The sequence below is a fragment of the Lonchura striata genome, chromosome Z (assembly GCF_050655825.1).
Source record: "Lonchura striata isolate lonStrDom1 chromosome Z, ASM5065582v1, whole genome shotgun sequence".
NCBI classification, from domain to species: domain Eukaryota; kingdom Metazoa; phylum Chordata; class Aves; order Passeriformes; family Estrildidae; genus Lonchura; species Lonchura striata.
In genome coordinates this window covers 87,322,218-87,349,505 of record NC_140740.1, presented here as the reverse complement: position 1 = coordinate 87,349,505, position 27,288 = coordinate 87,322,218, and the positions used below count along the sequence as shown (strand labels likewise).

The following is a 27,288-nucleotide window of genomic DNA, read 5'->3' as shown; positions in this document are numbered from 1 at the left end:
ACTCGGCTCCTCGGCCAGCTTCGGCTACTGTCGGCCACGCTCGGCTATTTCCGGCCGCATTCGCCTCCATTCGCCTCTTCGGCAAAGCTCGGCTCGCCTCGGCTGAACTCGGCAAAGCTCGGCTCCGCTCGCCTCCTCGGCCCCTTTCGGCCGCTTTCGCCCACGCTCGCCTAGTCCCGCCCGCGCCCGCCTCCATTCGCCCATTCCCACACCTCGGCTCCCTCCGCCCGGCCCCGGCTCCCTCCGGCTCACACATTTCCTCAGGGCACCTCAGCACAGGGCACACAAACTGCAGCCCCTAAAGGCTTGCGGCTCTTTCAACACACACACTCGTAACTCAGCTCTGGGGACAGAGCTGACGGCTCCTCTAGGACAAGAATAGTTACACGTAAAAGCAATTCCCTTATTTTGCATCTCCTTTTTATTTAAACCCCCCCCCCCGAAATCCCATCCCTACCACAAGGAATGTGAAGTTCTGGTTCCCCTACCCCCCCCCCGTACGCTATTTGTACAAAGGCCCTGGGGCAGCACACAGCTGGGATTCCACGGAATAAAGCCCAGCTTCAATAATCAGAACAACTGATATTTGTTTACAAATTAGGTGCAGTTTTGTATGGTGCTGCGTACCCTCGGAGCCGAGTCAAGGAAAAAGAGCTACAGCACTGGAACCTAAGTTTTAGCAGCCTAGTCATCTGTAACTTGTGCCATAAAGTAAACCAAGGATAACTACAGTATTATCTGCTGAAGTTCTCTACTGTGGATTTCAGGTACAGCAGCACGTGCTTTACTCCCAACAAAAGCTGCTCAGGTGGGGGGAGCCGGGAAGCCAAGTCTCTCCACTTTGTCTGAACACCATCTTCCAGGAAGGTACTGCTTCTTCTCTCCCAGGCTCCCTTCAGCAAAGTGGCAAATTCAGAATCCGGTGCCACAGGAGGCCCTTGGCTTAAGTCCTTGTGGTTTTCAAACTGTTTAAAAAGCCAAACAAAAAGCATAAGAGAAAAAGAGTGATGAGTATGAAACAAAAATCTCTTCAGCCACCTTTGTTTTGAGATGAGCTCTGCACTGAAGCTCTGGGAGCACAGGCGTGCAGTCCTGCTAGAACAGAGCTGCCCAGCAGTGTCCCCAGGGGCATCTGGAGTGTTCACACTGCTGAGCTGAGAAAAACTCACCAAACCCAGCCCAGGGGCCTGTGATCCTCCACCCACCCGGGGGAACTCCGGGCGCTGTAAACAGAGGCCACAGCGCACACCAGGCTCTGCTGTGCCCGGTGAGGAGTCTCTGTATGAGCCTTGAGCCCTGGTATCGCCCCCCAAACACCACAGAGACCTCTTGTGCCATCAGAGAAAAGCCCTGGAGCAAACGTGTGTCCCCAGCGTGATCAACAAGAGATGCAGAATTACCTCCTCAATAAAAACGCTGTTACTGATGGAAATGTAACCTCTGTCGACAGCGAGGATTTTATAGGAATACTGGCTCAAGAATTCAGTGACTTCAGGGATTCCATACCACAGGTTCCTGGGACTGCTTGGGCATCCAGAGCCTATAGTATCGGTTAAACTGGTAGAGCTGAGGATACTTAGCAGCTTTCAGGGACTCGGGATCTTTGTCACAGAGCTGGAACGTCACGCAGGGAGCAAGGGGTTCTCTCAGAGAGTGCAGGAGGCCAGTGAAAACAGCACCAAGGTCCTCCACGACGTCTGCTCCTAGAAAAGCCAAATAAATTAAACTATTGACATGAGCACGGACACTGGGGCAACCTTCCTTACTTTGGGCCTTGCCAGCAGCCCACAGAGCCTCACGCAGAAAAGAACTGAACGAGATCAAAAAGTGTTCCTAGTGACCTAGACACATGCTCCTGGCCGCTGAGGTACCTGAAAAACCCTCCAGACATCATCAGCTCTTGCTGAAGCAAATAATCCACATTCACTTGTTGTGCCAAAAACACGCCCGGCCCTTAACAGGGAGAGACCCTGCCAGGCACCGCCTCAGAGAAGAACCGAGCTGTACTGGGGGGACACACCCAGCCAACGTGTACAAGTTTAAACAGAATTTTCTCTCAGAACTGGGACTTTCAGCACACCCCAGGTGCTACTCGACTGCCACAGACACACAGAGGGCTTCGTGAGGTGCTCTGGGATTGGCCAGTCCTGCTCCAAGCCCTGCTGATGCCCCTGTGGTTTTAAGGATGTCCTCAAGGAGGTGGTAGAACCTCGCCATATTTGCCCCTGGAGCTTAATTTCTGAGGTTTTCTTTGGGAAACGCATCCACTTCCTACTTAACAATGCAGTCCCCTCTCCTGCTCTCGGGAAGAGCTGCCCACAGGCACGGGAACCACCTCTCCTCTCCTCTGCCCTTAAAACACTGTGTTACTGAGGCCAACTACTTCCAGGCCAAGACTGTCCATGCAGGGACAGTGTCCCTTCTCTTTAGGGTCAGGGAAAAAGGGCAGAAACACCTACAGAGCTTCAATGCCCCTCTTGAGCACAAAGCACCATGAATCTGCACCTCCTGCTGCTTGCAGGGAAGGTAATAAATTGCCTCAAGGTAAAAAATGATAAATGGTAAAAAATTATTGCAAGAGGGTAGAAATTATTCCACTTTCACTCCACTGCTAGAAATTACACATAAAACATAAAAAAAAAACCCTGTACCTGTTCTGTTTTCAGACTGAAGCAACAGCATATTCCTGGCTCCTAACGCAGCAGGGACAACAGCACTGAAGGGAACTGTTTAGATAATCATGTCTTCATTTAAAGATAAGCCAATTCCTTCATCTAAGCCATCACTGCCCTCCATCAGAACAGCCAGCATATCCACGACATCTAATAAGTGAAGGAAAAAATGTAATCAGAGGATCCAGACTAACTGGGAAAACAACAGAGGTAGAATGCAACATTCCAGGAACACAAAGTATCTTTTTAGTTCCCAAAAAAAAACCAACCAAAAAGAAACAAAACAAACAAAAAACCCCACCAAAATGGAAACATTTTATTCGGCCGCCGTGAGGACTTTCTTGGGTTGTTATTGATGTTTGGAGGGGTGTAAGAGCAGTTAACACTTGTGTTTGTGATGCTTTTGCTTGCTTTTGTAACTTTTCCTTTAGTACTTTAATAGTTTTAACTAAAAATGTTTGTTGCTTTGTTGCTATACTAGTTATCTTTCTTAGTGTATTTTTTATAGTTTAATTAGTTTTTAATGTATTTAATATACTTCTTGTAGAAGTATTACAATTTTGTAAAGCATACTGCTTTAATAATGATTTACGTATAAACTTAGGCACTCTATTTTTTTTTTATTCCTGTTGTTGCTTTATTAATAAATGCTTTAAAAGGTTTGGTTTTGTTTTTTTTTTGCTTAATTTTTATATATGCTGGTAAACTTCTTGGGTCTTTTACCTGATCTATAGCTCGTTGAGTTAGTTGCATTGCCTTTTGACATTTTTTAGGTTTTAGCATAGCTTGTGCCTTGGTGCGAAAATATGGTCTTAAGCTTATCAATTTATCTATAGTTACTTTGTGAAGAGGATCTTTAGGCTGCTTTTGCATAGCTACAGCTTTATTAACTTCTGCTTGCTAGTGTGCACTAAATAAAAGTTTCTGATGCAGTGAGAAAATAAGTTTAGCAAGACTTTTATAATTTTTTGGTAGCAATATATTAGTACTCTAAATATAATTTAGTATTTGCTTAGTTTGTTTATTAGTTACTCTAAATTGACTCACTGTAGCTTGCAACTGTGACAAAAATTTTTTAATCTAATGGTGTAATTTGAGCTGGTAACCTTTTGCTTGCTTGCTGCTGAAAAATTATAGGATAAGCTAGTTCTGCTGCTAGTTCTAAAGTTTGCTTATTTTCTTTGTTTAGTTTTACTTTTGTTAGAGTTGCCTAAACTTCTTTTTGCTCTCTGGCCAGAGCCTTTGTTAGGTCAGACTTTGCCTTAGGGGGTGATTTACTGACAGACAAACTCTGACAAACCGGTGATCTCTGTTTGGGGGGGCTGGAGGAGCCGTGGGCTCACAACCCGACTCTGTTTCCGTGTCCTCAGGCACGGGTCGCAAGGGAGGTAATTCCACTGTAGACACAGCAGGTGGCATGGAAATACTAGGTAATTAATTTTCTCTGCTATAACTTTTATTCTTCTCTAGTGTGAAGTTGCTTGTGCAGCAGCTTTTTTTTCTGCCTGATGTTGTAATAACTCATTGTGATCTACCTTTTACAACTTTTTTAGCTTTTTGGGTGTCTTATCATCATCTAAAATGTCTTCTTATAGTTTATCTTTAAACTTACGCCACTTAGACAACTTATGTACTGTATGAGAATTTATAAAGAGCCCCTTAGCATACCTATATGTTAATAACCTTGGCAGATCTTTATGTAAATTGATGTTTTTAATCTGCCTTTTCTGCAAGAACGCAGTAAATAAATCATATGCTGCTTGCCTCTCCATACCTCTATTGTCAGCGCTGTTGCAGCCCTCCGAGGTCGTCGGCAGCACGTATCGGCCAGGCTTGCCTCTGCAGTCACCTGGGGCACGGTGCACTCTATTTCAATTCAGCACTTTTGCCATCCTGGCTGCATCAGGACCTGAACTCTTTTTCCTCACTCCACCGTGGCGCCTATCACATCGTGGTCACTATTTGTGTGGAAAAATGACGGGAGACAAGCCCATTCTATAATGTCAACAAGTTTCAGTTTATTCTAAGCACGCATGTACAGTTATACCCGTTATAATGAAGCTCATGCATATTGCAAAACTTAGGCTCCTCATTGGTGTCTCTAGAACAGGTCAAGCCCGCCTTTGGGGCTTCCTCTGCTTGCTTTGTTTTCCCTTACACTTATCTCTTTGCTGACCGTTCTGCTGCCGGGCACCAGCTCACCCAAGGACGTGTGATATTGTTGCTACATCCGCTATTGCTGCACTCTGCAATTTTCAGCTACCGCTTCACTAACTGCATGTAGTCATGGCCTCTCTCCCGAAGCCGCTCATCCACAAAACTCTCCACACCATGATCCGAATTTTCTGGCTCTTTTCCCTCTTTTTTTTTTTTTTTTTTTTTTTTGCCTTTTCCCTATTTTTTTGCCTTTCCCGCATTTTTGGGCTCTTAAACCGTTTCTCTGTGCGACTTTCCCACATTTCCAGATCTTTTTCCCACTTTTCGGCTCTTTCGCCGACTTTGGTCACTCCCTCCCCAATTTCCGAGCTCCCCGATCCCATTTTCGCCCTTTCTTCCCCAATTTTTGGGCTCTTTTCCCATTTTAGGTCACTTTCTCCCCATTCCCGCGTTCCCCCATCCCGATTCAGGGCTCCTCGTCCCGCTTTTTGGCGCTTTTTTCCAGATTTTTACCTTTTTTTCCCCATTTTTCTGGGCTCCCGCCTGGCACATTTCCCGCGTCCGCTCCCTCATGGCGGCCGCGCACGCGCAGGAGCGACCACAGAGACGGTCCATAGAGATGAATGGGAGGTCCTCCAGGAGCATAGAGACGAGCCGGTAGTTCCAAAATACCATAGAGACGAACCGGAAGTCCTCCAAAGACCATAGAGATGAGCCGGACGTTCCATGATACCATAGAGACGAACCGGAAGTCCTCCAAAGACCATAGAGATGAGCCGGACGTTCCATGATACCATAGAGACGAACAGGAAGTCCTCCAGAAATCATAGAGATGAGCCGGAAGTTCCATAATATCATAGAGACGAACCGGAAGTTTTCCAGAAACCATAGAGATTAACCGGAAATTCCATAAAACCATAGAGACGAACAGGAAGTCCGCAGAAACCATAGAGATTAACCGTTGTTGTACGGACAGCGGCCGGCGCAGGGCGGAAAGCTTTAAAGCGCGGTGGCACGGACGGCGGCCGGCGCAGGACAGAAAACCGCCCTCGCCGCCGCCATCCTTCGCCGGCGCCGCCGCGGAGCCGCCTTCAGCCCTCCCCTCACTCACAGACACCGCCCCGCTCGCCGCTCGCTGCCGCCCCTCGCCCTTCCCGCCCCGTCTCGGTGGTTTTGGGGCCGCTCTGGCCCCTCCCGCCCCGTCGCGGTGATTTTGCCGGGGACTGGCTGGGGGCCTGCAGTACCGCCCTGTGTCCACAAGGTGGCAGCATTGCCGCACGCAACCGTCGGGGGCCGCCGCTCGCCTCGGGGCCGCGGGCGGGGCCGGCGGCAAAAAAGAACGGACGCCGTCCCCTGCGGAACGTCCTCGGTAGCAAATGCCCCGAAACATCTCGCGCGGAAAAGAACGCCAACGAAAAAACCCCTGCCTCTAACCCAACAAGAACCAAAAGAAAAAACCTTTTCTTTTAAACTGCATTTCAATGTATTTTATTTTTATATTTTTCATATTTATATTCACATTCTGATTTATAATTCGGATTCAAAGGCCGGCAGGGGAGGGAAGAGGGACGGTGGACAGAGGAGGCAGAGGGGGGGAATGGAACGGAGCAGCGGGGCAGGGACAGGACAGGAAGGAGCCGGGTTTGGAGGGGACATGGAAACGGGGGAAAGAGAGATAACCGAGGGGAATACGGGCAGGAGCATGGAGCGGTAGAGAGAGGGACAGGAGGGGGATCCCTCCCAGCGCCCCGGCTCCCCCCCGGCGCCCCGCCCGGCCCGGGCTGCTGCGCTCGGCAGAGCTCGGCTCCGTTCGGCTGGACTCGGCTCCTCGGCCAGCTTCGGCTACTTTCGGCCACGCTCGGCTATTTCCGGCCGCATTCGCCTCCATTCGCCTCTTCGGCAAAGCTCGGCTCGCCTCGGCTGAACTCGGCAAAGCTCGGCTCCGCTCGCCTCCTCGGCCCCTTTCGGCCGCTTTCGCCCACGCTCGCCTAGTCCCGCCCGCGCCCGCCTCCATTCGCCCATTCCCACACCTCGGCTCCCTCCGCCCGGCCCCGGCTCCCTCCGGCTCACACATTTCCTCAGGGCACCTCAGCACAGGGCACACAAACTGCAGCCCCTAAAGGCTTGCGGCTCTTTCAACACACGCACTCGTAACTCAGCTCTGGGGACAGAGCTGATGGCCCCTTTAGGACAAGAATAGTTACATCTAAAAGCAATTCCCTCATTTTGCATCTCCTTTTTATTGAACCCCCCCAAAATCCCATACATATCACAAGGAATGTGAAGTTCTGGTTCCCCTACCCCCCCCCCGTACGCTATTTGTACAAAGGCCCTGGGGCAGCACACAGCTGGGATTCCACGGAATAAAGCCCAGCTTCAATAATCAGAACAACTGATATTTGTTTACAAATTAGGTGCAGTTTTGTATGGTGCTGCGTACCCTCGGAGCCGAGTCAAGGAAAAAGAGCTACAGCACTGGAACCTAAGTTTTAGCAGCCTAGTCATCTGTAACTTGTGCCATAAAGTAAACCAAGGATAACTACAGTATTATCTGCTGAAGTTCTCTACTGTGGATTTCGGGTACAGCAGCACGTGCTTTACTCCCAACAAAAGCTGCTCAGGTGGGGGGAGCCGGGAAGCCAAGTCTCTCCACTTTGTCTGAACACCATCTTCCAGGAAGGTACTGCTTCTTCTCTCCCAGGCTCCCTTCAGCAAAGTGGCAAATTCAGAATCTGGTGCCACAGGAGGCCCTTGGCTTAAGTCCTTGTGGTTTTCAAACTGTTTAAAAAGCCAAACAAAAAGCATAAGAGAAAAAGAGTGATGAGTATGAAACAAAAATCTCTTCAGCCACCTTTGTTTTGAGATGAGCTCTGCACTGAAGCTCTGGGAGCACAGGCGTGCAGTCCTGCTAGAACAGAGCTGCCCAGCAGTGTCCCCAGGGGCATCTGGAGTGTTCACACTGCTGAGCTGAGAAAACTCACCAAACCCAGCCCAGGGGCCTGTGATCCTCCACCCACCCGGGGGAACTCCGGGCGCTGTAAACAGAGGCCACAGCGCACACCAGGCTCTGCTGTGCCCGGTGAGGAGTCTCTGTATGAGCCTTGAGCCCTGGTATCGCCCCCCAAACACCACAGAGACCTCTTGTGCCATCAGAGAAAAGCCCTGGAGCAAACGTGTGTCCCCAGCGTGATCAACAAGAGATGCAGAATTACCTCCTCAATAAAAACGCTGTTACTGATGGAAATGTAACCTCTGTCGACAGCGAGGATTTTATAGGAATACTGGCTCAAGAATTCAGTGACTTCAGGGATTCCATACCACAGGTTCCTGGGACTGCTTGGGCATCCAGAGCCTATAGTATCGGTTAAACTGGTAGAGCTGAGGATACTTAGCAGCTTTCAGGGACTCGGGATCTTTGTCACAGAGCTGGAACGTCACGCAGGGAGCAAGGGGTTCTCTCAGAGAGTGCAGGAGGCCAGTGAAAACAGCACCAAGGTCCTCCACGACGTCTGCTCCTAGAAAAGCCAAATAAATTAAACTATTGACATGAGCACGGACACTGGGGCAACCTTCCTTACTTTGGGCCTTGCCAGCAGCCCACAGAGCCTCACGCAGAAAAGAACTGAACGAGATCAAAAAGTGTTCCTAGTGACCTAGACACATGCTCCTGGCCGCTGAGGTACCTGAAAAACCCTCCAGACATCATCAGCTCTTGCTGAAGCAAATAATCCACATTCACTTGTTGTGCCAAAAACACGCCCGGCCCTTAACAGGGAGAGACCCTGCCAGGCACCGCCTCAGAGAAGAACCGAGCTGTACTGGGGGGACACACCCAGCCAACGTGTACAAGTTTAAACAGAATTTTCTCTCAGAACTGGGACTTTCAGCACACCCCAGGTGCTACTCGACTGCCACAGACACACAGAGGGCTTCGTGAGGTGCTCTGGGATTGGCCAGTCCTGCTCCAAGCCCTGCTGATGCCCCTGTGGTTTTAAGGATGTCCTCAAGGAGGTGGTAGAACCTCGCCATATTTGCCCCTGGAGCTTAATTTCTGAGGTTTTCTTTGGGAAACGCATCCACTTCCTACTTAACAATGCAGTCCCCTCTCCTGCTCTCGGGAAGAGCTGCCCACAGGCACGGGAACCACCTCTCCTCTCCTCTGCCCTTAAAACACTGTGTTACTGAGGCCAACTACTTCCAGGCCAAGACTGTCCATGCAGGGACAGTGTCCCTTCTCTTTAGGGTCAGGGAAAAAGGGCAGAAACACCTACAGAGCTTCAATGCCCCTCTTGAGCACAAAGCACCATGAATCTGCACCTCCTGCTGCTTGCAGGGAAGGTAATAAATTGCCTCAAGGTAAAAAATGATAAATGGTAAAAAATTATTGCAAGAGGGTAGAAATTATTCCACTTTCACTCCACTGCTAGAAATTACACATAAAACATAAAAAAAAAACCCTGTACCTGTTCTGTTTTCAGACTGAAGCAACAGCATATTCCTGGCTCCTAACGCAGCAGGGACAACAGCACTGAAGGGAACTGTTTAGATAATCATGTCTTCATTTAAAGATAAGCCAATTCCTTCATCTAAGCCATCACTGCCCTCCATCAGAACAGCCAGCATATCCACGACATCTAATAAGTGAAGGAAAAAATGTAATCAGAGGATCCAGACTAACTGGGAAAACAACAGAGGTAGAATGCAACATTCCAGGAACACAAAGTATCTTTTTAGTTCCCAAAAAAAAACCAACCAAAAAGAAACAAAACAAACAAAAAACCCCACCAAAATGGAAACATTTTATTCGGCCGCCGTGAGGACTTTCTTGGGTTGTTATTGATGTTTGGAGGGGTGTAAGAGCAGTTAACACTTGTGTTTGTGATGCTTTTGCTTGCTTTTGTAACTTTTCCTTTAGTACTTTAATAGTTTTAACTAAAAATGTTTGTTGCTTTGTTGCTATACTAGTTATCTTTCTTAGTGTATTTTTTATAGTTTAATTAGTTTTTAATGTATTTAATATACTTCTTGTAGAAGTATTACAATTTTGTAAAGCATACTGCTTTAATAATGATTTACGTATAAACTTAGGCACTCTATTTTTTTTTTATTCCTGTTGTTGCTTTATTAATAAATGCTTTAAAAGGTTTGGTTTTGTTTTTTTTTTTGCTTAATTTTTATATATGCTGGTAAACTTCTTGGGTCTTTTACCTGATCTATAGCTCGTTGAGTTAGTTGCATTGCCTTTTGACATTTTTTAGGTTTTAGCATAGCTTGTGCCTTGGTGCGAAAATATGGTCTTAAGCTTATCAATTTATCTATAGTTACTTTGTGAAGAGGATCTTTAGGCTGCTTTTGCATAGCTACAGCTTTATTAACTTCTGCTTGCTAGTGTGCACTAAATAAAAGTTTCTGATGCAGTGAGAAAATAAGTTTAGCAAGACTTTTATAATTTTTTGGTAGCAATATATTAGTACTCTAAATATAATTTAGTATTTGCTTAGTTTGTTTATTAGTTACTCTAAATTGACTCACTGTAGCTTGCAACTGTGACAAAAATTTTTTAATCTAATGGTGTAATTTGAGCTGGTAACCTTTTGCTTGCTTGCTGCTGAAAAATTATAGGATAAGCTAGTTCTGCTGCTAGTTCTAAAGTTTGCTTATTTTCTTTGTTTAGTTTTACTTTTGTTAGAGTTGCCTAAACTTCTTTTTGCTCTCTGGCCAGAGCCTTTGTTAGGTCAGACTTTGCCTTAGGGGGTGATTTACTGACAGACAAACTCTGACAAACCGGTGATCTCTGTTTGGGGGGGCTGGAGGAGCCGTGGGCTCACAACCCGACTCTGTTTCCGTGTCCTCAGGCACGGGTCGCAAGGGAGGTAATTCCACTGTAGACACAGCAGGTGGCATGGAAATACTAGGTAATTAATTTTCTCTGCTATAACTTTTATTCTTCTCTAGTGTGAAGTTGCTTGTGCAGCAGCTTTTTTTTCTGCCTGATGTTGTAATAACTCATTGTGATCTACCTTTTACAACTTTTTTAGCTTTTTGGGTGTCTTATCATCATCTAAAATGTCTTCTTATAGTTTATCTTTAAACTTACGCCACTTAGACAACTTATGTACTGTATGAGAATTTATAAAGAGCCCCTTAGCATACCTATATGTTAATAACCTTGGCAGATCTTTATGTAAATTGATGTTTTTAATCTGCCTTTTCTGCAAGAACGCAGTAAATAAATCATATGCTGCTTGCCTCTCCATACCTCTATTGTCAGCGCTGTTGCAGCCCTCCGAGGTCGTCGGCAGCACGTATCGGCCAGGCTTGCCTCTGCAGTCACCTGGGGCACGGTGCACTCTATTTCAATTCAGCACTTTTGCCATCCTGGCTGCATCAGGACCTGAACTCTTTTTCCTCACTCCACCGTGGCGCCTATCACGTCGTGGTCACTATTTGTGTGGAAAAATGACGGGAGACAAGCCCATTCTATAATGTCAACAAGTTTCAGTTTATTCTAAGCACGCATGTACAGTTATACCCGTTATAATGAAGCTCATGCATATTGCAAAACTTAGGCTCCTCATTGGTGTCTCTAGAACAGGTCAAGCCCGCCTTTGGGGCTTCCTCTGCTTGCTTTGTTTTCCCTTACACTTATCTCTTTGCTGACCGTTCTGCTGCTGGGAACCAGCTCACCCAAGGACGTGTGATATTGTTGCTACATCCGCTATTGCTGCACTCTGCAATTTTCAGCTACCGCTTCACTAACTGCATGTAGTCATGGCCTCTCTCCCGAAGCCGCTCATCCACAAAACTCTCCACACCATGATCCGAATTTTCTGGCTCTTTTCCCTCTTTTTTTTTTTTTTTTTTTTTTGCCTTTTCCCTATTTTTTTGCCTTTCCCGCATTTTTGGGCTCTTAAACCGTTTCTCTGTGCGACTTTCCCACATTTCCAGATCTTTTTCCCACTTTTCGGCTCTTTCGCCGACTTTGGTCACTCCCCCCCCAATTTCCGAGCTCCCCGATCCCATTTTCGCCCTTTCTTCCCCAATTTTTGGGCTCTTTTCCCATTTTAGGTCACTTTCTCCCCATTCCCGCGTTCCCCCATCCCGATTCAGGGCTCCTCGTCCCGCTTTTTGGCGCTTTTTTCCAGATTTTTACCTTTTTTTCCCCATTTTTCTGGGCTCCCGCCTGGCACATTTCCCGCGTCCGCTCCCTCATGGCGGCCGCGCACGCGCAGGAGCGACCACAGAGACGGTCCATAGAGATGAATGGGAGGTCCTCCAGGAGCATAGAGACGAGCCGGTAGTTCCAAAATACCATAGAGACGAACCGGAAGTCCTCCAAAGACCATAGAGATGAGCCGGACGTTCCATGATACCATAGAGACGAACCGGAAGTCCTCCAAAGACCATAGAGATGAGCCGGACGTTCCATGATACCATAGAGACGAACAGGAAGTCCTCCAGAAATCATAGAGATGAGCCGGAAGTTCCATAATATCATAGAGACGAACCGGAAGTTTTCCAGAAACCATAGAGATTAACCGGAAATTCCATAAAACCATAGAGACGAACAGGAAGTCCGCAGAAACCATAGAGATTAACCGTTGTTGTACGGACAGCGGCCGGCGCAGGGCGGAAAGCTTTAAAGCGCGGTGGCACGGACGGCGGCCGGCGCAGGACAGAAAACCGCCCTCGCCGCCGCCATCCTTCGCCGGCGCCGCCGCGGAGCCGCCTTCAGCCCTCCCCTCACTCACAGACACCGCCCCGCTCGCCGCTCGCTGCCGCCCCTCGCCCTTCCCGCCCCGTCTCGGTGGTTTTGGGGCCGCTCTGGCCCCTCCCGCCCCGTCGCGGTGATTTTGCCGGGGACTGGCTGGGGGCCTGCAGTACCGCCCTGTGTCCACAAGGTGGCAGCATTGCCGCACGCAACCGTCGGGGGCCGCCGCTCGCCTCGGGGCCGCGGGCGGGGCCGGCGGCAAAAAAGAACGGACGCCGTCCCCTGCGGAACGTCCTCGGTAGCAAATGCCCCGAAACATCTCGCGCGGAAAAGAACGCCAACGAAAAAACCCCTGCCTCTAACCCAACAAGAACCAAAAGAAAAAACCTTTTCTTTTAAACTGCATTTCAATGTATTTTATTTTTATATTTTTCATATTTATATTCACATTCTGATTTATAATTCGGATTCAAAGGCCGGCAGGGGAGGGAAGAGGGACGGTGGACAGAGGAGGCAGAGGGGGGGAATGGAACGGAGCAGCGGGGCAGGGACAGGACAGGAAGGAGCCGGGTTTGGAGGGGACATGGAAACGGGGGAAAGAGAGATAACCGAGGGGAATACGGGCAGGAGCATGGAGCGGTAGAGAGAGGGACAGGAGGGGGATCCCTCCCAGCGCCCCGGCTCCCCCCCGGCGCCCCGCCCGGCCCGGGCTGCTGCGCTCGGCAGAGCTCGGCTCCGTTCGGCTGGACTCAGCTCCCTCCGCCCGGCCCCGGCTCCCTCCGGCTCACACATTTCCTCAGGGCACCTCAGCACAGGGCACACAAACTGCAGCCCCTAAAGGCTTGCGGCTCTTTCAACACACACACTCGTAACTCAGCTCTGGGGACAGAGCTGATGGCCCCTTTAGGACAAGAATAGTTACATCTAAAAGCAATTCCCTCATTTTGCATCTCCTTTTTATTGAACCCCCCCAAAATCCCATACATATCACAAGGAATGTGCAGCTCCGGTGACGCTATTTGTACAAAGGCCCTGGGGCAGCACACAGCTGGGATTCCACGGAATAAAGCTCAGCTTCAATAATCAGAACAAATTACATTTTTTTACAAATTAGGTGCAGTTTTGTATGGTGCTGCGTACCCTCGGAGCCTAGTCGGGGGAAAAGAGCTACAGCACTGGAACCTAAGTTTTAGCAGCCTAGTCATCTGTAACTTGTGCCATAAAGTAAACCAAGGATAACTACAGTATTATCTGCTGAAGTTCTCTACTGTGGATTTCGGGTACAGCAGCACGTGCTTTACTCCCAACAAAAGCTGCTCAGGTGGGGGGAGCCGGGAAGCCAAGTCTCTCCACTTTGTCTGAACACCATCTTCCAGGAAGGTACTGCTTCTTCTCTCCCAGGCTCCCTTCAGCAAAGTGGCAAATTCAGAATCCGGTGCCACAGGAGGCCCTTGGCTTACATCCTTGTGGTTTTCAAACTGTTTAAAGCGAAACAAAAAACAGAAGAGAAAAAGAGTGATGAGTATGAAACAAAAATCTCTTCAGCTACCTTTGTTTTGAGATGAGCTCTGAACTGAAGCTCTGGGAGCACAGGCGTGCAGTCCTGCTAGAACAGAGCTGCCCAGCAGTGTCCCCAGGGGCATCTGGAGTGTTCACACCTCCACACAAACAAACCTCTGCCGCTCCCTCTTTCTGCCCCTGGCCCGCGACAGCGAGGCGGGGCGGGAGCTTCGAGCCTTCTGGGGGCTGCCCCCACCTTTCCTTGTTGCGGCGGAGTCCCTTTCTGGGGGATGGAGGTGTGGGAAGGGCTGAAAGGGAGTGCTCGGCTGCTGTCCGGGGCAGTTGGACTCGTCCTGTGCCTTCTTCGGGGGTCAGGGTTAGGGGCTGAAGCCTCGGGCCTCTGATGGCATTTGGGGCACCCCAAGGTCACTAGGAGAGGGACGCACACTGCGGTGGAGGAGCGGGTGGGTGGCGAATGAGGGGAGGGGGTCACGCTGGGTGCCGTCCCGCAGAGGGACCCAAAGCTGCCCCAAAATTCCCTGGGAGGGGTGTGTGTAGAATACTAAAACATGGCAAGTGTTTCGTTTTCACAGCTATTGGTAAAGAATAGGAAGCTATGGCTAACCTCATTTGGAAAGAAGCCCTCTCTCGATCCACTCATTTGTACCCAGGAATGTAGGAAACTCTGACTGTGGATGGGCAGTAGTTTTGAAAATCATGCCCTAGCCTTTTTCTCTAGGAACGAACCAAGCAAGTGCCCTGAAACCAGCGGAGCAGCTGCAGGGGCTGAAGGGAACAGAAAGGGCTCCCGGCACCTTTTGCCTCCGTTCTCTGCCATTCCCCCAAACGTGTCGCAGACCCGGAAGAGGCATTTGTCATGCAGCCTGCCAAAATAAAGACCTGTAAAATCCTAGCTCTGCCTTTTGTTTAACGTGTTCTTGCTTCCTATTTATGTCATCACAGAAAGCAAGGAAAGAATAAATGTGTCTGTTTCCCACTATTGCTCCGTGCAGGCATTTTTAAAGGCTGCTGTACTTCTGTCCTCTTTTTCCACTCCAAGCTTGACTTTTCCCCTCCTTTTTCGAGGTCTGCTGCTTTGGGTGTCCCAAGCAGGGCTGGGTTCCTCGGCAGGGGTCTTAGGAGTTGGTGCAGATTCTGCTTTTTCCAAAGGTGTAGCAAAGTGTGCCAGCAAAAGGACTGTTTTCTCCAGGGGAAAGCTTTCTTTCAATCACCATCAGTGCATGTATGTGTTTTAATTGTGTAACCAGGTGGATTAAGAAAAGCCGACAGCTGTAGCAGATTTCTGTTGGATCTGTATCTGTGAGAAGTGGGCTGTGTGCTGGAGATGGAGAGACGCTGTTGGAGGGTGGCAACAGCGGCAGGTGTGAGCTGTTAGGATGATGAGGAGGGCACAGAGTAGGCCCCAAGTGTGAGCTGTGAGGATGATGAGGAGGGCTCAGAGCAGCCCCAGGTGTGAGTTATTAGGATGATGAGGGCTCAGAGCAGCCACAGGTGTGAGCTGTAAGGATGAGGAGGGCTCAGAGCAGCCAACAGGTGTGAGCTGTTAAGATGATGAGGGCTCAGACCAGCCACAGGTGTGAGCTGTAAGGATGAGGAGGGCTCAGAGCAGCCAACAGGTGTGAGCTGTTAAGATGATGAGGGCTCAGACCAGCCACAGGTGTGAGCTGTAAGGATGAGGGCTCAGAGCAGCCAACAGGTGTGAGCTGTAAGGATGAGGAGGGCTCAGAGCAGCCTCAAGTGTGAGGCTAAATAAAAATGTTATGGCATTACTTTCAAAACCTTCAGATGTCTCTTCAGAGATTCTTATATTCCTGCATATAATAAAGTAGATAGAGAGGACATATTTGAAAATGAATATATAAATAAATTCCAGTGAATCTGTACCAAAAATCAGAGGTCCTGAATCACAAGAAGCTGTGCTGCAGGACCTGCTAGCCTTGGTGTGTCCCTGGTTGTAGCTGTTCAGGTGTTCCCCTGCTGTGCTGTTGGTGCTGCCTCTCAGAGCAGTGGGGATGGACAAAGTCCAAAGAGCTGGAGCTAAGCCCCACGGAGCTGTTTTGGAGCAGGTGGGTGAGGCAGAGCTGCTCAAGGGTGGTGTTAGGAACTGAAGCCTTCACAGGAGAAAGTGTTTGATCATCACAATCCCCTGCTTTTCCTATGACAGCAACTGTTCTTGGTCATTCCTACTCTTTGTAGGGAGTAAAAATTGCCTTGGGTATTTGCTAGTGGGACTAGTGACATCCTTTTCCTGAGGGGAGTCCTTGAAACAGAACTGTGAGAAATGAGGATGCTACAGCTGGAGTTCCATTCTCCTATTGGAATGGAGAGTCCATAGTCAATTGTTGTTTGGTGAGTTTCCCAGTGTCCCTGACCTAGTGCTGTGCTGTCGCCAAGTCACTTCATTCTGATTTAAACAGTCTCAATGCACTGCAAGTGTACACTGAAGTAAGAGATGCCAGTGAGAAGCTTCTTGTTCCCAAGGGCTTTCTTTAGGGACATGCAGCTTCTGAACTACTAAGATAATTCAGATTCCCACAGAAACCTGCTGAGCTGTGGTTCTAGGGCAAGAGTGTCAGGAAAGTGGCATCTTCTGTGCCAGCTCAGTAGTTCTTTTCCTTGGAGCTCTCAGGGTAAGGATGAAATGGTGTTCATGCCCCACTGGGAAAGCATGGAGCAGGATCAGTACTGTGTTTTTTTCCTGCTCTCTGCACTCTCTCAAGGATGACCTGGAGTGCTCTGGCTCACAGCAATATAATCTGTGTGTAACAGCTTCCTGTGCCTGCCTGTGCAGCTGGGACAGTCATGGAGAGTCCCATGGAATTCCTGAGGTTGGGAATGCCCTTGGAGACTGGTGGGTCCAACTGCTGCCCCAGCACTGCCAAGGACACCCTCAGCTCCATCCCCAAGTGCCACATCAGGAATCACCCAGTGAGTGACACAAATTGTGGTGAGGGCTGCAGGCACTGACAGCATCACTGGTAGTGGGGCTGGGGGTTCCCAGAATGGCTCCCTTGACCCATCCCTTCTCTCTGGCCTTCTCAGGAAGGGTGACTGGTCTGGAGAACACAAGGTGCAGGGGGTGTAGCTTAAGTGCAGACTTGGGACCATTTTGCTGCAGTTCAGGGAACCTGTGCCCAAAGCACCTTGAACTCCTGTTTGCTCCGATTTTCCTTTGGGTTTTTATGCACCTGGAAATGGATTTTAGGATCCACCAATAAATTCAGTGAATTGTCCCAGCCAAAGACCTTTTTGCTGATCTAAAAGTAGCTTTTAAACCACAGACCCAACCACAGCTTGCAGTATTTTCCTACAGCAGAGTGAGAGATGGCGGATGATCCTATTCACTGATGCAGCTGTGTACGAGGGCCAGGTCAGCTGGGACAGCCCTTGCTGTTGTTTTTTGTCTCTCAGTAAAGGAAAAATCACGTGTCTTTCCCATGTGGCATTGACTGAGGCTGTGAAGTGCAATCCAGGGCTGGTGCTTGGGGCTGTGGTGTTTGGTGTGCAGACAACATTACAGCCTGTCTGCTCTGGGGTTGAATGGCCATTTCCTCAGTTACTTGGACTGGGATAAAGCCAAGAGGCTGGTGGGAAGGGGTTTCTCCCAGGCCTGGACAGCCTCAAGACAGGGATGTTTTTTTTGAATGTTTGTTTTCTTTCATTTCTCGGCCCAGGGCTAAGTTGGTGTTCCCTGAATTGGGATGTGGAATGAGGAGGTCTCTGTTGGGAGAGTGGGAGAACGGGACACAGCTAACTGGCCTGTCCTGGATAGGCAGAGAAATTTGATATTGGCAATATGTGTTAGTGGGTATTTAATCAATGCAGCGGTGCCAGCATGGCTCAAGCGCTGGTACATCAGGACAGAGAGGAGAAGGGGCTGACAGACACTGGCACTGAATGCTTGGGCATGGCTAGAGATGAGCAGCTGGACCTCCCTCCAAGTTGTTCTGGGTGTGGATTTGCATCCTGTCTGGGCACAGAAACGTGTGGCAGCTGGAGACTGGGCAGGTTTGGGGGCTGTGCTGCCCCAGCCTCTTTAGTTCTTGTCCCTGGTTGTCCCCCTTCAGTGCAAAAGCATCCCTGCTTGGCTGGTTGCTCCCTGCAAACAACCCGAGTTCCTCGGCATTGGTGTGCCCCACCGGCATTGTCACCTGCCCTGGGCACAGTCGGCAGAGCTGCCAGAGCAGCCAGCAGGAGGGGCAGCCGCTCTTTGCCGGGAGGTGAGAGGTGCGAGGGCCAGGGCTGGAGGCACAGGCTGCCGGGCAGGGGAGAATTCTTCTCGGGGAGAATTTCCGCTCCCCGCAGCTCTCGGTGCATGGACTCTGGTCTCAGCCAGGTGGGACGTGGGGACTGTGTTCATGTTCCCAGGAACTCTTTTCCCATCTGCTGGGACTAACTGCCTAGAAAATGGCATTTCTGACAGCCCGGCACTACCGTGTCTGCTGGAAAAGGGTGGGGGTGAAGAGGCAAACGCCAGAGTTCCTTTGGGATGATGGAGTTGTGGTGTTTGGCTGTGCTGACAGGGGTAGGAATTCAGAGAGATGATGCTGGCTAGAACATTCGTGTAAGAACTTAAGGAAGATGAGAATGGGATATCCATGGATAATCTAGCCATGAGAGGGCAGTGAGACACAGTTTATGGTGAAAGCCATGCACTCAGAAATTACTTCAAAATTCCCCCGACCTTGCTCCATCGTGGAACAAATAAATACAAAGGTTTGCTCCTGCTCGTGCTGGGAGGAGAAAGTAATCCAAACCCAAGATGCTTTTACAGCACAAGTGGGAAAGATTCCAAAAATAAACAGCACTTCTCTGTATGTGCCTTGTGATTGCAATCATAATAGATGTATAATATCTATCTAATACATGTATCCTATGTAACATGCACTAAATATATCAGTTTCTAAAATAAATATAATACACAATAAAGTTATAATAGATGTTATTTATAAAATATTATAAATTCTAGTTATCCTATTACAGTCAATGCTTGCATTGAATATATAATAATTCCCTGCCAATTACTGAAGGAAAATATGTGGAGTCGGGTAACGACTGCAACAGGTACCCAGAGCAGTTCAGGGATCTCCATCCTTGGAGATATTCCAAACTGAAAGGCTCTGGGAGCACAGGACCCTGCAGAGGTCCTGGCCAAAGTATGTGACTGATCTTTGATGACTGGGAGCACTGCAGCCACCCAATAAACTCTTAGTAATTAGTCCTAAATTGCATGTGCCAAGCATGTTGAAGAAGACTTCTGCCATCTGTGTTTTTCTGATGCATCTCAGGTAGTTTGCGAGGTGAGTTGTGAATGAAAGGAGGAAGGATAGAGACATTTAAAGATAATAGATCTGGTGTAAAATCCTCCTTGCTCAGTCCATGCCTGTGCACTCCCCATTAATTATAAACACACTTTGTTCCCCTCTACTCTGTAAGCAAATTATCAGGGTGGTTAAATGCAGCTAAGGTGACAATATTTAGAGTTTCCCAGGTCTTATCCTCCAAGCCATGCCCAGGTAGGTCTCCAGACAGACTTTGCAAGGCTGAGTACAGGATGAGCTAGCTCCCTTGTGAGCTGGACTAACCAAGCAATGAGGTCAGGATAGGATAATGGGGCAAACTGAGCTCTGCTACAAGGAAATGTCATGTTGATAAATGCAACTGCAACGTTTTTCATAAACAAAATTAAACTTCATTTACTTCACAGTAGCTAATGTGCTGTTAATTCAAACCCCACAGAAGAACTCGCTGGACACAGTTAATAGTCATCAGAGCAGATAGGCCAGGCTTTGAAAACATTTAATATTCACTGAAGTGCTGCTTGTATCCAATTATAACTCACTACTTGCCATCCTAATAATTTAAATCTGTCCACTCTTTAGAGAGGAAAAAAATGCACTAATCAAAGACATGAATGCACCTTTTGCTTTTGACAGCATCAAATTAAAACTAAATGGTAGATCTTGAATGAATTACTTTGAAAGAATAAAGGCATTAATGAGGTAATTTCATTATAGAGGCTCATCCAAGCCTATGAGAAAACAAGGGAAGTAAATGGAGAGGAAAGCCGCCGAGGAAATTAGGGTTCCTTCCACAGTAATTAATGTTTGGGGCATTTAGTACAGGCACCAAATTAACTGCTCCAAAGAACGCCATTGACAAAAAAAAGACATTGTTGCCCTGCCATGTAATTAGAAGACAGTACAAGCAGAACACTTAATGAGCATAAAGCCAGCCTTTAACTTATTCTGCCCAGCTTCTGAAAACATGCCTTTGTGGAGGCCTAAGTTTAAGGAAGCACTGGGCGTACAATATAGGATTGTTTAGGTCCTTCTGGTCGTTGAGCTATAAACAGGTAGCCCTGAATGACAGACTCTGAGACTCCGGGGAGGCCTGGCTTCCCAGAAAAAAAAAAAAAAAAAAATCTTAAATGCATCCAGAAAGAAGCAAAAAAAGGTGAATAGGCCCAGCCCGGCAGAGTCAGTACAGTGAATGCTCACGGCTGTCTTAAGTGATTACATGATATTGTGCCACCCCCTCTCATTGAGTTATCTTTACACTGCTTTTGTCTCCTCTAATTGAAGCTGATGAGGTGCTAATTGGTTTCTTTTTTTAAAAAAAAGCACTACTTAAGCACTGGCAAACAGAGTAAGACAGCATGAGTGGAGTTAAGGAGGGCTAAGCAAAAAAAGAAAATTAAAAAAACCCACAAAACCCCACACCAACCAAAAAAACCCAAACCAAAACAAAACAACAAAAACAACCCACACCCCCACCCCAAAAAAAAAAAAAAACAAAAACCAAAAACCACCAAAACCCAAAACCAGCCATCCTCAAACCCCAAACCTAAACCAACTCCTGTTATTTGATACTAAATTGAGTAGGGAAATGATTGCATGAGGGCAATGGCTATGAGGGTTTGAATTTTGGGAGAGAAAGGGACAATTCCAGCACTAAATGAATGCCCACACTATGGCCAGCGTCCTTGGCATTCTTTTTTTCTTTTTTTTTTTTTTTTTAATTTAAAGTGCTGCTATCAGAGTATTAAACATGTTGTCACTACAGCTGGAGCCAGAGGTCCTGCCTTTGCCATACCCAACTGCATTTCCTGAAAAAGGGTTAGCATAACATTAAATACTCTGTATTTTCCATGTATTCTGTACGTGGGTTGATACCAGCTCCTGGTTTCCAAGACCAATTTTATAGTTCCCAGCTATTGAGAGTATTCTGAGTGCTAAAGGAGAGTACAAAAAGGCCTTGCTGTATTACTAGTGTTGCCTGGAAAGACACAGACATTTCTGTGAGCTTTTTGAAGGTGACAGCACAAATCCCCGTTTTAAACACAATCCTCTGCTGTTTCCGAATCTTTTTATATACAATCTAGGTACACATGTGGGCACAGGATGCTTTTTCAGGCTGTTTGTCCAAGTAAGCCACACCTTTAGGCTCCAGGAAAAGGCTACCTTATGATGATGGGTTCAGAGTCTCTGGCACTGGCTCAGGACCAACAGTCAGCTCTCGAAATTCTTCAAAATCCAGCAGTAGTTCCTAAGTAGTTTCCTACTGGACAAAAAGAGGAAAGTGGAGCTGAAACTTCTCCAGTCAGCTCAAGAGGGCAATGAACTTTTCAGTAAGACAATTTTGATTATCTATTTATGTAGATGAGCAATAAAGTGTCAGAGCTCCTCCTTTCCTCACTTTTTTTTTTTTTTTTTTTTTTTTGCCTGTGTATAGAAAACTCAGTCAGTATACAAACAGCAAGTTCCTTGGGTTTGTGTTTATGTTTGGTAACTTGTAGCTCTATTCACATTCTAAACTGGATTCTTTTCACTTTATTTCATGGTCACTTATTTTCTTTTGGTAGTCATGAAAACTAGGGATTTCTTGCTAGCTGCTAGAAAGAAATTTCCTAGAGAACAAAGTTACAATCAGTTGCTCCAAACAGGTGCCCATAGCCGTTCAACTATAAAACAGCCAAGAAAGATGCAAAACTGGTAAACCCTGCTTTTTCCTGCAGAGGCAAAGAGCAATTCAGTGGTTGCAAAACTCCTGGAGTGCCACGTGCCAAATCACCTTTGTAATCAGTATTGCCTTTGCTAGAGTAGAGCATCTTTTGGTTTGTTTCTGGTGGGACCTGATTGCATTTTCAGGCCATCTCATATGTGGCTCCTACCATCAGGGACCAAGAAATCTCATCTTTGAGCTCAGAGGGAATTTGGCAGCTATCCCTGCAGGAGAGGTGGCAGATGGCAGAGTATCCATCAGTCGCTGACATCAATAAAGCTGGAGAAAGCAAGCAGCAGAAGAGAGGCTGGGAAATGAAATCCTCCCGCTTTTCCCTGTCTCTTTCCTGATGCTTTATCTTGTAGTATGAAAATGGCTCTTCCTCAATTTTGGTCACTCTAGAAATGTTAGTTCAGTAAGAATTCACTTGGGGTAATGTTTAATAGGTTTACGAATTTTATTTGGAGGCAAAAAAGCACAACGGGTGACAGCAAAGAATTTGGTGTGGGTGTGACAGTGGGTGTGTCTATTTTCCCCCCGAGTTCCACAGGGACTTCGTGGTATTTCCAAGAGTTCTTCTCAGTAAAACTCAATTGGAGGGGACTTCCCCTGACTTATTCCTTTGGTTACCAAACCCACTGAGAGCTCCTTCCTGCTCACATACAGAAATAGAGAAAAGTGGCAGTGATGTGCTTGCACTTAAAATGAAATGGATGAACCAGATGGTTCATCAAGGGATGCATTAGGGATCATGCCCTATATTGCTCTCCCCACTGAGACTGGGACATGTAGGGCTTCAAAGAAACAATAAGGACATGGAAACTTGGGCAGAGCTGAGGGAAGGCCTATAGTCAGCAGAGAGAGAAATGCGCTGGAGAAAGCAAACAGCAAAGGTAGGGAGGGGAGATAAAACAAGGGAGATAACAAAAGGGTGGCAGAGGCGAGGCTCAGAGTCTGGGGGAGACATCTGAAAAGTGACAGGGACTTGTCACACAACCAGAAGAGAGGCAGCACTGAGAAATTGGGTGGTTAAAACTCTGCTGAGGATCACATGAGCAGCTCATCCAGAGCCTGCATTAGAGAAGCCAAAGTTCAAAGGCAGGGATGCTCCCCTGGTTTTTATGGCTCACTTCTGGGTCATTCAATTAAAGAGATTCTAAATTTGACAACTCCTAATGTTCAAAGATAAACATGAATGGCCCAACTGCTCATTCTAGTAAAATTCAAATAAAAAAGAGCCATCCAGCACCACAGAAGGACATGTTAGAAGGGGATCTCTCACTGAAGAGGAAAGTGAAGATGGTGTAGCTGCATTCCATCTCAGATGGCCTGACTCTGGTCACTATCAAATCAGTAATTGCCACCTTGAGGCTTCTACAGGCCAAAGTTGGATTAAGGCATTTGATTTTCCCAAGCATGTTAAGCTCTTTGCAGTTCCTTTAGTGAATTTAGCCACCCAATTGATGCATCCTTTTGAAATCTAGCCTTTTTATGAAGTGGGCTGTGGAAGGCATGATGCCCCTTATTAATTGATGCCCATCTATTATTTGTAAGATTTAGCCTTGATCCAGGAATAATTATAAAATTGTGTCTCAAAAAATATCAACCAAAAAACCTGTGATGGCATCCTAAAAAATCTTGTGTAGAGAGGCTATAGCCTTGTTGGCCCTCTTACCAGGTACTGGGCAGTTGGAAGAAAAGCAAAATATCCCCTGATATTCTGCATAAATTCTCCTTGCCATTTTTCAAATCTTTAACTTAAATTCAAGGCTATTACCTTTTTTTTTTCTTTTTTTTCTTTTTTTTTTTTTTTTTTACCTACTGACTACCTGTGAGCAAAGAAGGTAAATTCCCTTCTGGATATTTGTTTATTTGTTTCTTAGCTTGGTTTGGGTTGATGGTTGTTTTTTTTTTTTTTTATGGCTTTTTTGTGTGTTAGTTTGTTTTTGAATATTGTGAGTGGCTTAGGTTTCACCAGCTCACCTTCAGCACAGTCTTACCCTTAACTGAAAGTCCTACAAGTCCTACAGTTCCCATTTGAGAGAGCAGTGTGTTTCAATTTCCACTGTGCAACCAGGTGGCCTAATGTAAAATCACCTGCTTTTATTCCAAGGCTACACAGAAGAAAAAGAGAGATCAGCTGGCCTCTAAAATTGCCCTAATTTATACATCCACATACTTTGAAAAAGCATAGCACAAAATTAGAGGTGCCTGTGTTCCTGCCACAAGAATGCCCCAGCCATTATAGAATATCCTGTAATTGTCCCAAAAAGCAGGGAATGCCTGTTTGTTTTAAAGAAAGCTTTGAAAAATGCCTGTGCAATTCTTTCCCTCACAGAAGTGTGGTCCAAGTGAACTGAGAAAGCGGCAGGTATCAGTGGGTCATCTCCACTTTCTGTACTCTCTAATATTCGTCAAGCATAGTAATCTCATTCCCAACTGTTCCTTACGTCATACAGAACAAAACAATGCAAGAATCCATTTTAAAAACATTAATGTCTTTCACGGAATCCAACTATTTTGCTACAGATAAGCTGTTTGGCTATTTTATCCATGTGCATGGTATTTGTGTGTGAGATTTGCCCTGTCAAATGCCCCGAGGGATTAATTCCCAGAGTCTAAAGTCCCAGGAGTGGACTGCGTCCGGAGCTCTCAGAAGAGCTGTCTTGCTTTTCAGTGTTCTAAATCCCCCAGGGCGATTCCACAGGCAGCAACCTCCGGGCAGGACTAACCTCGGGAGGAAAAGAACACACAACACAGGGTGAGTGTGTCAGCAACGGCAGCTGACGCAAACAGAGACACCTTCACACTGGGAAGTCACGAAATCCATCAGTGCTGACTGAAGTATTTTGGGCTTGTCAAGCGTCATTGTTTTGGACTTCTCCTGACCTCGCTTAGCAGAACGGTGCCACCGCCTGTAAGATTTTTCTTCAGTATTTGCCTGCTAAGTAGCTCTGTAGGCATTTGTTTTCTCTCATCAAATCATTAAATGGCAATGCAGTTGTTAGTTCGCCTTGCCCAGTTCGAATACATTTTGCAGCCAGAAACCATTCCCAGTTCATTAAGTGCCTGACCTCAGCATTAACACCCCTTCTGCTCGGGTTGCCTTGGAAACAAAGCTTCCTGTGCGTAATCCAAGCTTATCTAGCTCTTTATCCTACATGTGACCCTTAATTACTTGCTAAATTAGAATGGTTTTCTGAAAATCACAAGAGGAGGTTAATATGGTCTCCAGAGCTGGTCAAGCTAAGATGACACCAAATTCACAGGGAATTCAAATTCCATGATCCCTGAAGGCGTCTCTTTCAGAAGGAAGATGAACTTTCCCAATGGGAGGCAGTGTGCCATGATAATGCTCCTGTCACTCACTTTCCTTGCCCTGCTTGTCCAGACCCAGCTTAATCCAGTGTGATCAACGGAGTAAGTAAATATCAGGTTGATTAATTACAGTGCAAGATTCAGTAACAACTTGTCTTCTGTAATTAACATTGTAATTGAAATTAAATAATACACTTTCACACACCGATTGCTGGCCTAGGAGTAGGAGCTAGGGAGAATCCTCAAGGGAGATGAAGCACAGAAAAAGAAGGCTCAGTATATTAATTGTCTTTTTTAAATTGTGGTACATCTTAAGAAATTCTTCTGTCAAAAAAAATAGTTTTTTTTGAAGGCTGGATTGATGATCTTAGAAGTCTTTTCCAACCTTAATAATTTTATTACTCTAAAAAAGAAAAATGTCCAGATGTCTTGGAGTAAAGGTTAAAATGGGTTGGATTGTTGAAGAATAGCTTAAAACTTCTGAAAGTCCACCTTCCTTTCACTGTTTTGATAAACAGACATAATGAGAAAAGATAATGCTCTCTAAGATGCCCAGTGCTTTTCCTATCCATTGTTTCCAGGGGCAACTCAAGGACAGTGAATCTTCGGGTTCAGTAAGTGTCTTTATAAAGCTGTGCTAAGGCTCAAATGCTAAGGCATGGTCTCAGGAAAAATCAAAAGTAAAATCCTCTGTGACTTCCACAGAACATTTAATTAGCTGCATATGTATTAAAGCACAGCCAGTGTAAAAAAACTCAGTCTGTTTCAGCATTCCCATCTATTGTGACACAGAAAATAATTCTGCCTGTGTGCAAAGGCTTGCTTTCAGAGATATTTATAAAAATCATGAACTGATCACTGAGACAGGAGGAAACCAGACAGGTCTTGCATTTCTGCTCAAAATCCTCAAGTTCAACACAAGATACCTCAAATGTTTATTAGCATAAGCAGTGGTGCTCCAAACACTTTTTAGGAGAGTTCATTGACTGGAACCTAATTTTTCCTTTTTTCTCCTCTGCCCTTTCCAGTGTGGGCTTGTTAGTGTGTCTAAATGCTTAGAGCTCTGGAGGCTGAAGGGAGAGATTTATAGTTACTGTGTGTTTACAGGGGTTTTGACTTCCCTGATGAGACTTATGGAAAATAAAATGGCATTTTTATAAGAATAATGACAGAGAAATAGTACTAACTACTTCCAGGCAGAATTTGAGACAATTAAGGTATTTCATTTGTTACGATTGTACAGAATTATGATTATACAGATTATCAACCTGCCAGTGCTCCCAGTCCCTGACAATCCAATTGTGTTTCAGGCCAGTGGGCCATTTTCTGTTCTCTTTGCTGAGCCTTCATTTCCCTGTTACTGGGTTTGAATTCAAATGTAATTTTCAGGACAGACTTCAAGTTCTTAAAAATAGAAAACATTTTTGTTTCTTCTAGTGAGCTCATGTAGCAAAAGAATTTGAAGAGACTTAACTTGAAGAGTCTAAACTGCTAACATCTATAATTTTGGGAGTCTCTAGATGTTTTTCCTGCATGTCACAGTGGATTGAAGGGCAGCTTTCCATGCCTGGGAAGAAGACTTTTAAAGGAGTTTCCATTTTCAAAAGAGATTTTACAAATCCTCCATGCACAATTGTCAAGACAGTATCTATGCCGATGCCTCTAAGTTACAAAATTTTAGCCTGCTTTCACATGTGTGGGTGAGTGGGTAAGAGGGAATTGTTTCAAGGCTTGTGCTTTTGTGTTTCTAGTCTCCTTCAGCATGGTTCTGGTATTTTATAGGCATTAATTCTGAGGTTACTGGCAAATGGAGGAAGTAGACAGGAGAGGGCCTCATACTGTTCTGTTTGGACCCCTGATGCACACGCCATTTTATCCTGCTGAAGTAATTCTAGAATTTTACCT

General features: G+C 46.5%; 2 protein-coding genes across 6 annotated transcripts; both read right to left on the bottom strand.

The window, feature by feature from the left end:
• Nucleotides 1–398: 398 nt before the first annotated feature.
• LOC146763936 (uncharacterized) lies at nt 399–6,353 on the bottom strand. 4 transcript variants are annotated; one of them, XM_085566262.1, is made up of 5 exons: nt 5,343–6,353; nt 4,447–4,630; nt 2,652–2,822; nt 1,401–1,703; nt 399–965 (listed from the first exon to the last, which is right to left on the bottom strand). In XM_085566262.1, the coding sequence occupies exons 1-2, from the start codon at nt 6,217–6,219 to the stop codon at nt 4,617–4,619; spliced, it is 891 nt and encodes a 296-aa protein (XP_085422388.1). In that variant the 5' UTR covers nt 6,220–6,353; the 3' UTR covers nt 399–965; nt 1,401–1,703; nt 2,652–2,822; nt 4,447–4,616. The 4 variants fall into 4 exon arrangements, with proteins under 4 accessions (XP_085422388.1, XP_085422389.1, XP_085422387.1 ...); XM_085566263.1 differs by having other exon boundaries at nt 1,401–1,700; XM_085566261.1 differs by having other exon boundaries at nt 4,447–4,613.
• Nucleotides 6,354–7,045: 692 nt separating this feature from the next.
• On the bottom strand, nt 7,046–12,993 carry LOC146763935 (uncharacterized). 2 transcript variants are annotated; one of them, XM_085566265.1, is made up of 5 exons: nt 11,983–12,993; nt 11,089–11,255; nt 9,293–9,463; nt 8,042–8,344; nt 7,046–7,607 (listed from the first exon to the last, which is right to left on the bottom strand). In XM_085566265.1, exons 1-2 carry the CDS (start codon nt 12,857–12,859, stop codon nt 11,239–11,241), a joined length of 894 nt encoding a protein of 297 aa, XP_085422391.1. In that variant the 5' UTR covers nt 12,860–12,993; the 3' UTR covers nt 7,046–7,607; nt 8,042–8,344; nt 9,293–9,463; nt 11,089–11,238. The 2 variants fall into 2 exon arrangements, with proteins under 2 accessions (XP_085422391.1, XP_085422392.1); XM_085566266.1 differs by having other exon boundaries at nt 11,089–11,272; nt 11,983–12,983.
• Nucleotides 12,994–27,288: the final 14,295 nt, after the last annotated feature.

What these genes read in the sequence shown, in the direction of transcription:
- LOC146763936 (XM_085566261.1), bottom strand. Translation starts at nt 6,219, where the DNA reads ATGTTTCGGGGCATTTGCTACCGAGGACGTTCCGCAGGGGACGGCGTC.
- LOC146763935 (XM_085566265.1), bottom strand. Translation starts at nt 12,859, where the DNA reads ATGTTTCGGGGCATTTGCTACCGAGGACGTTCCGCAGGGGACGGCGTC.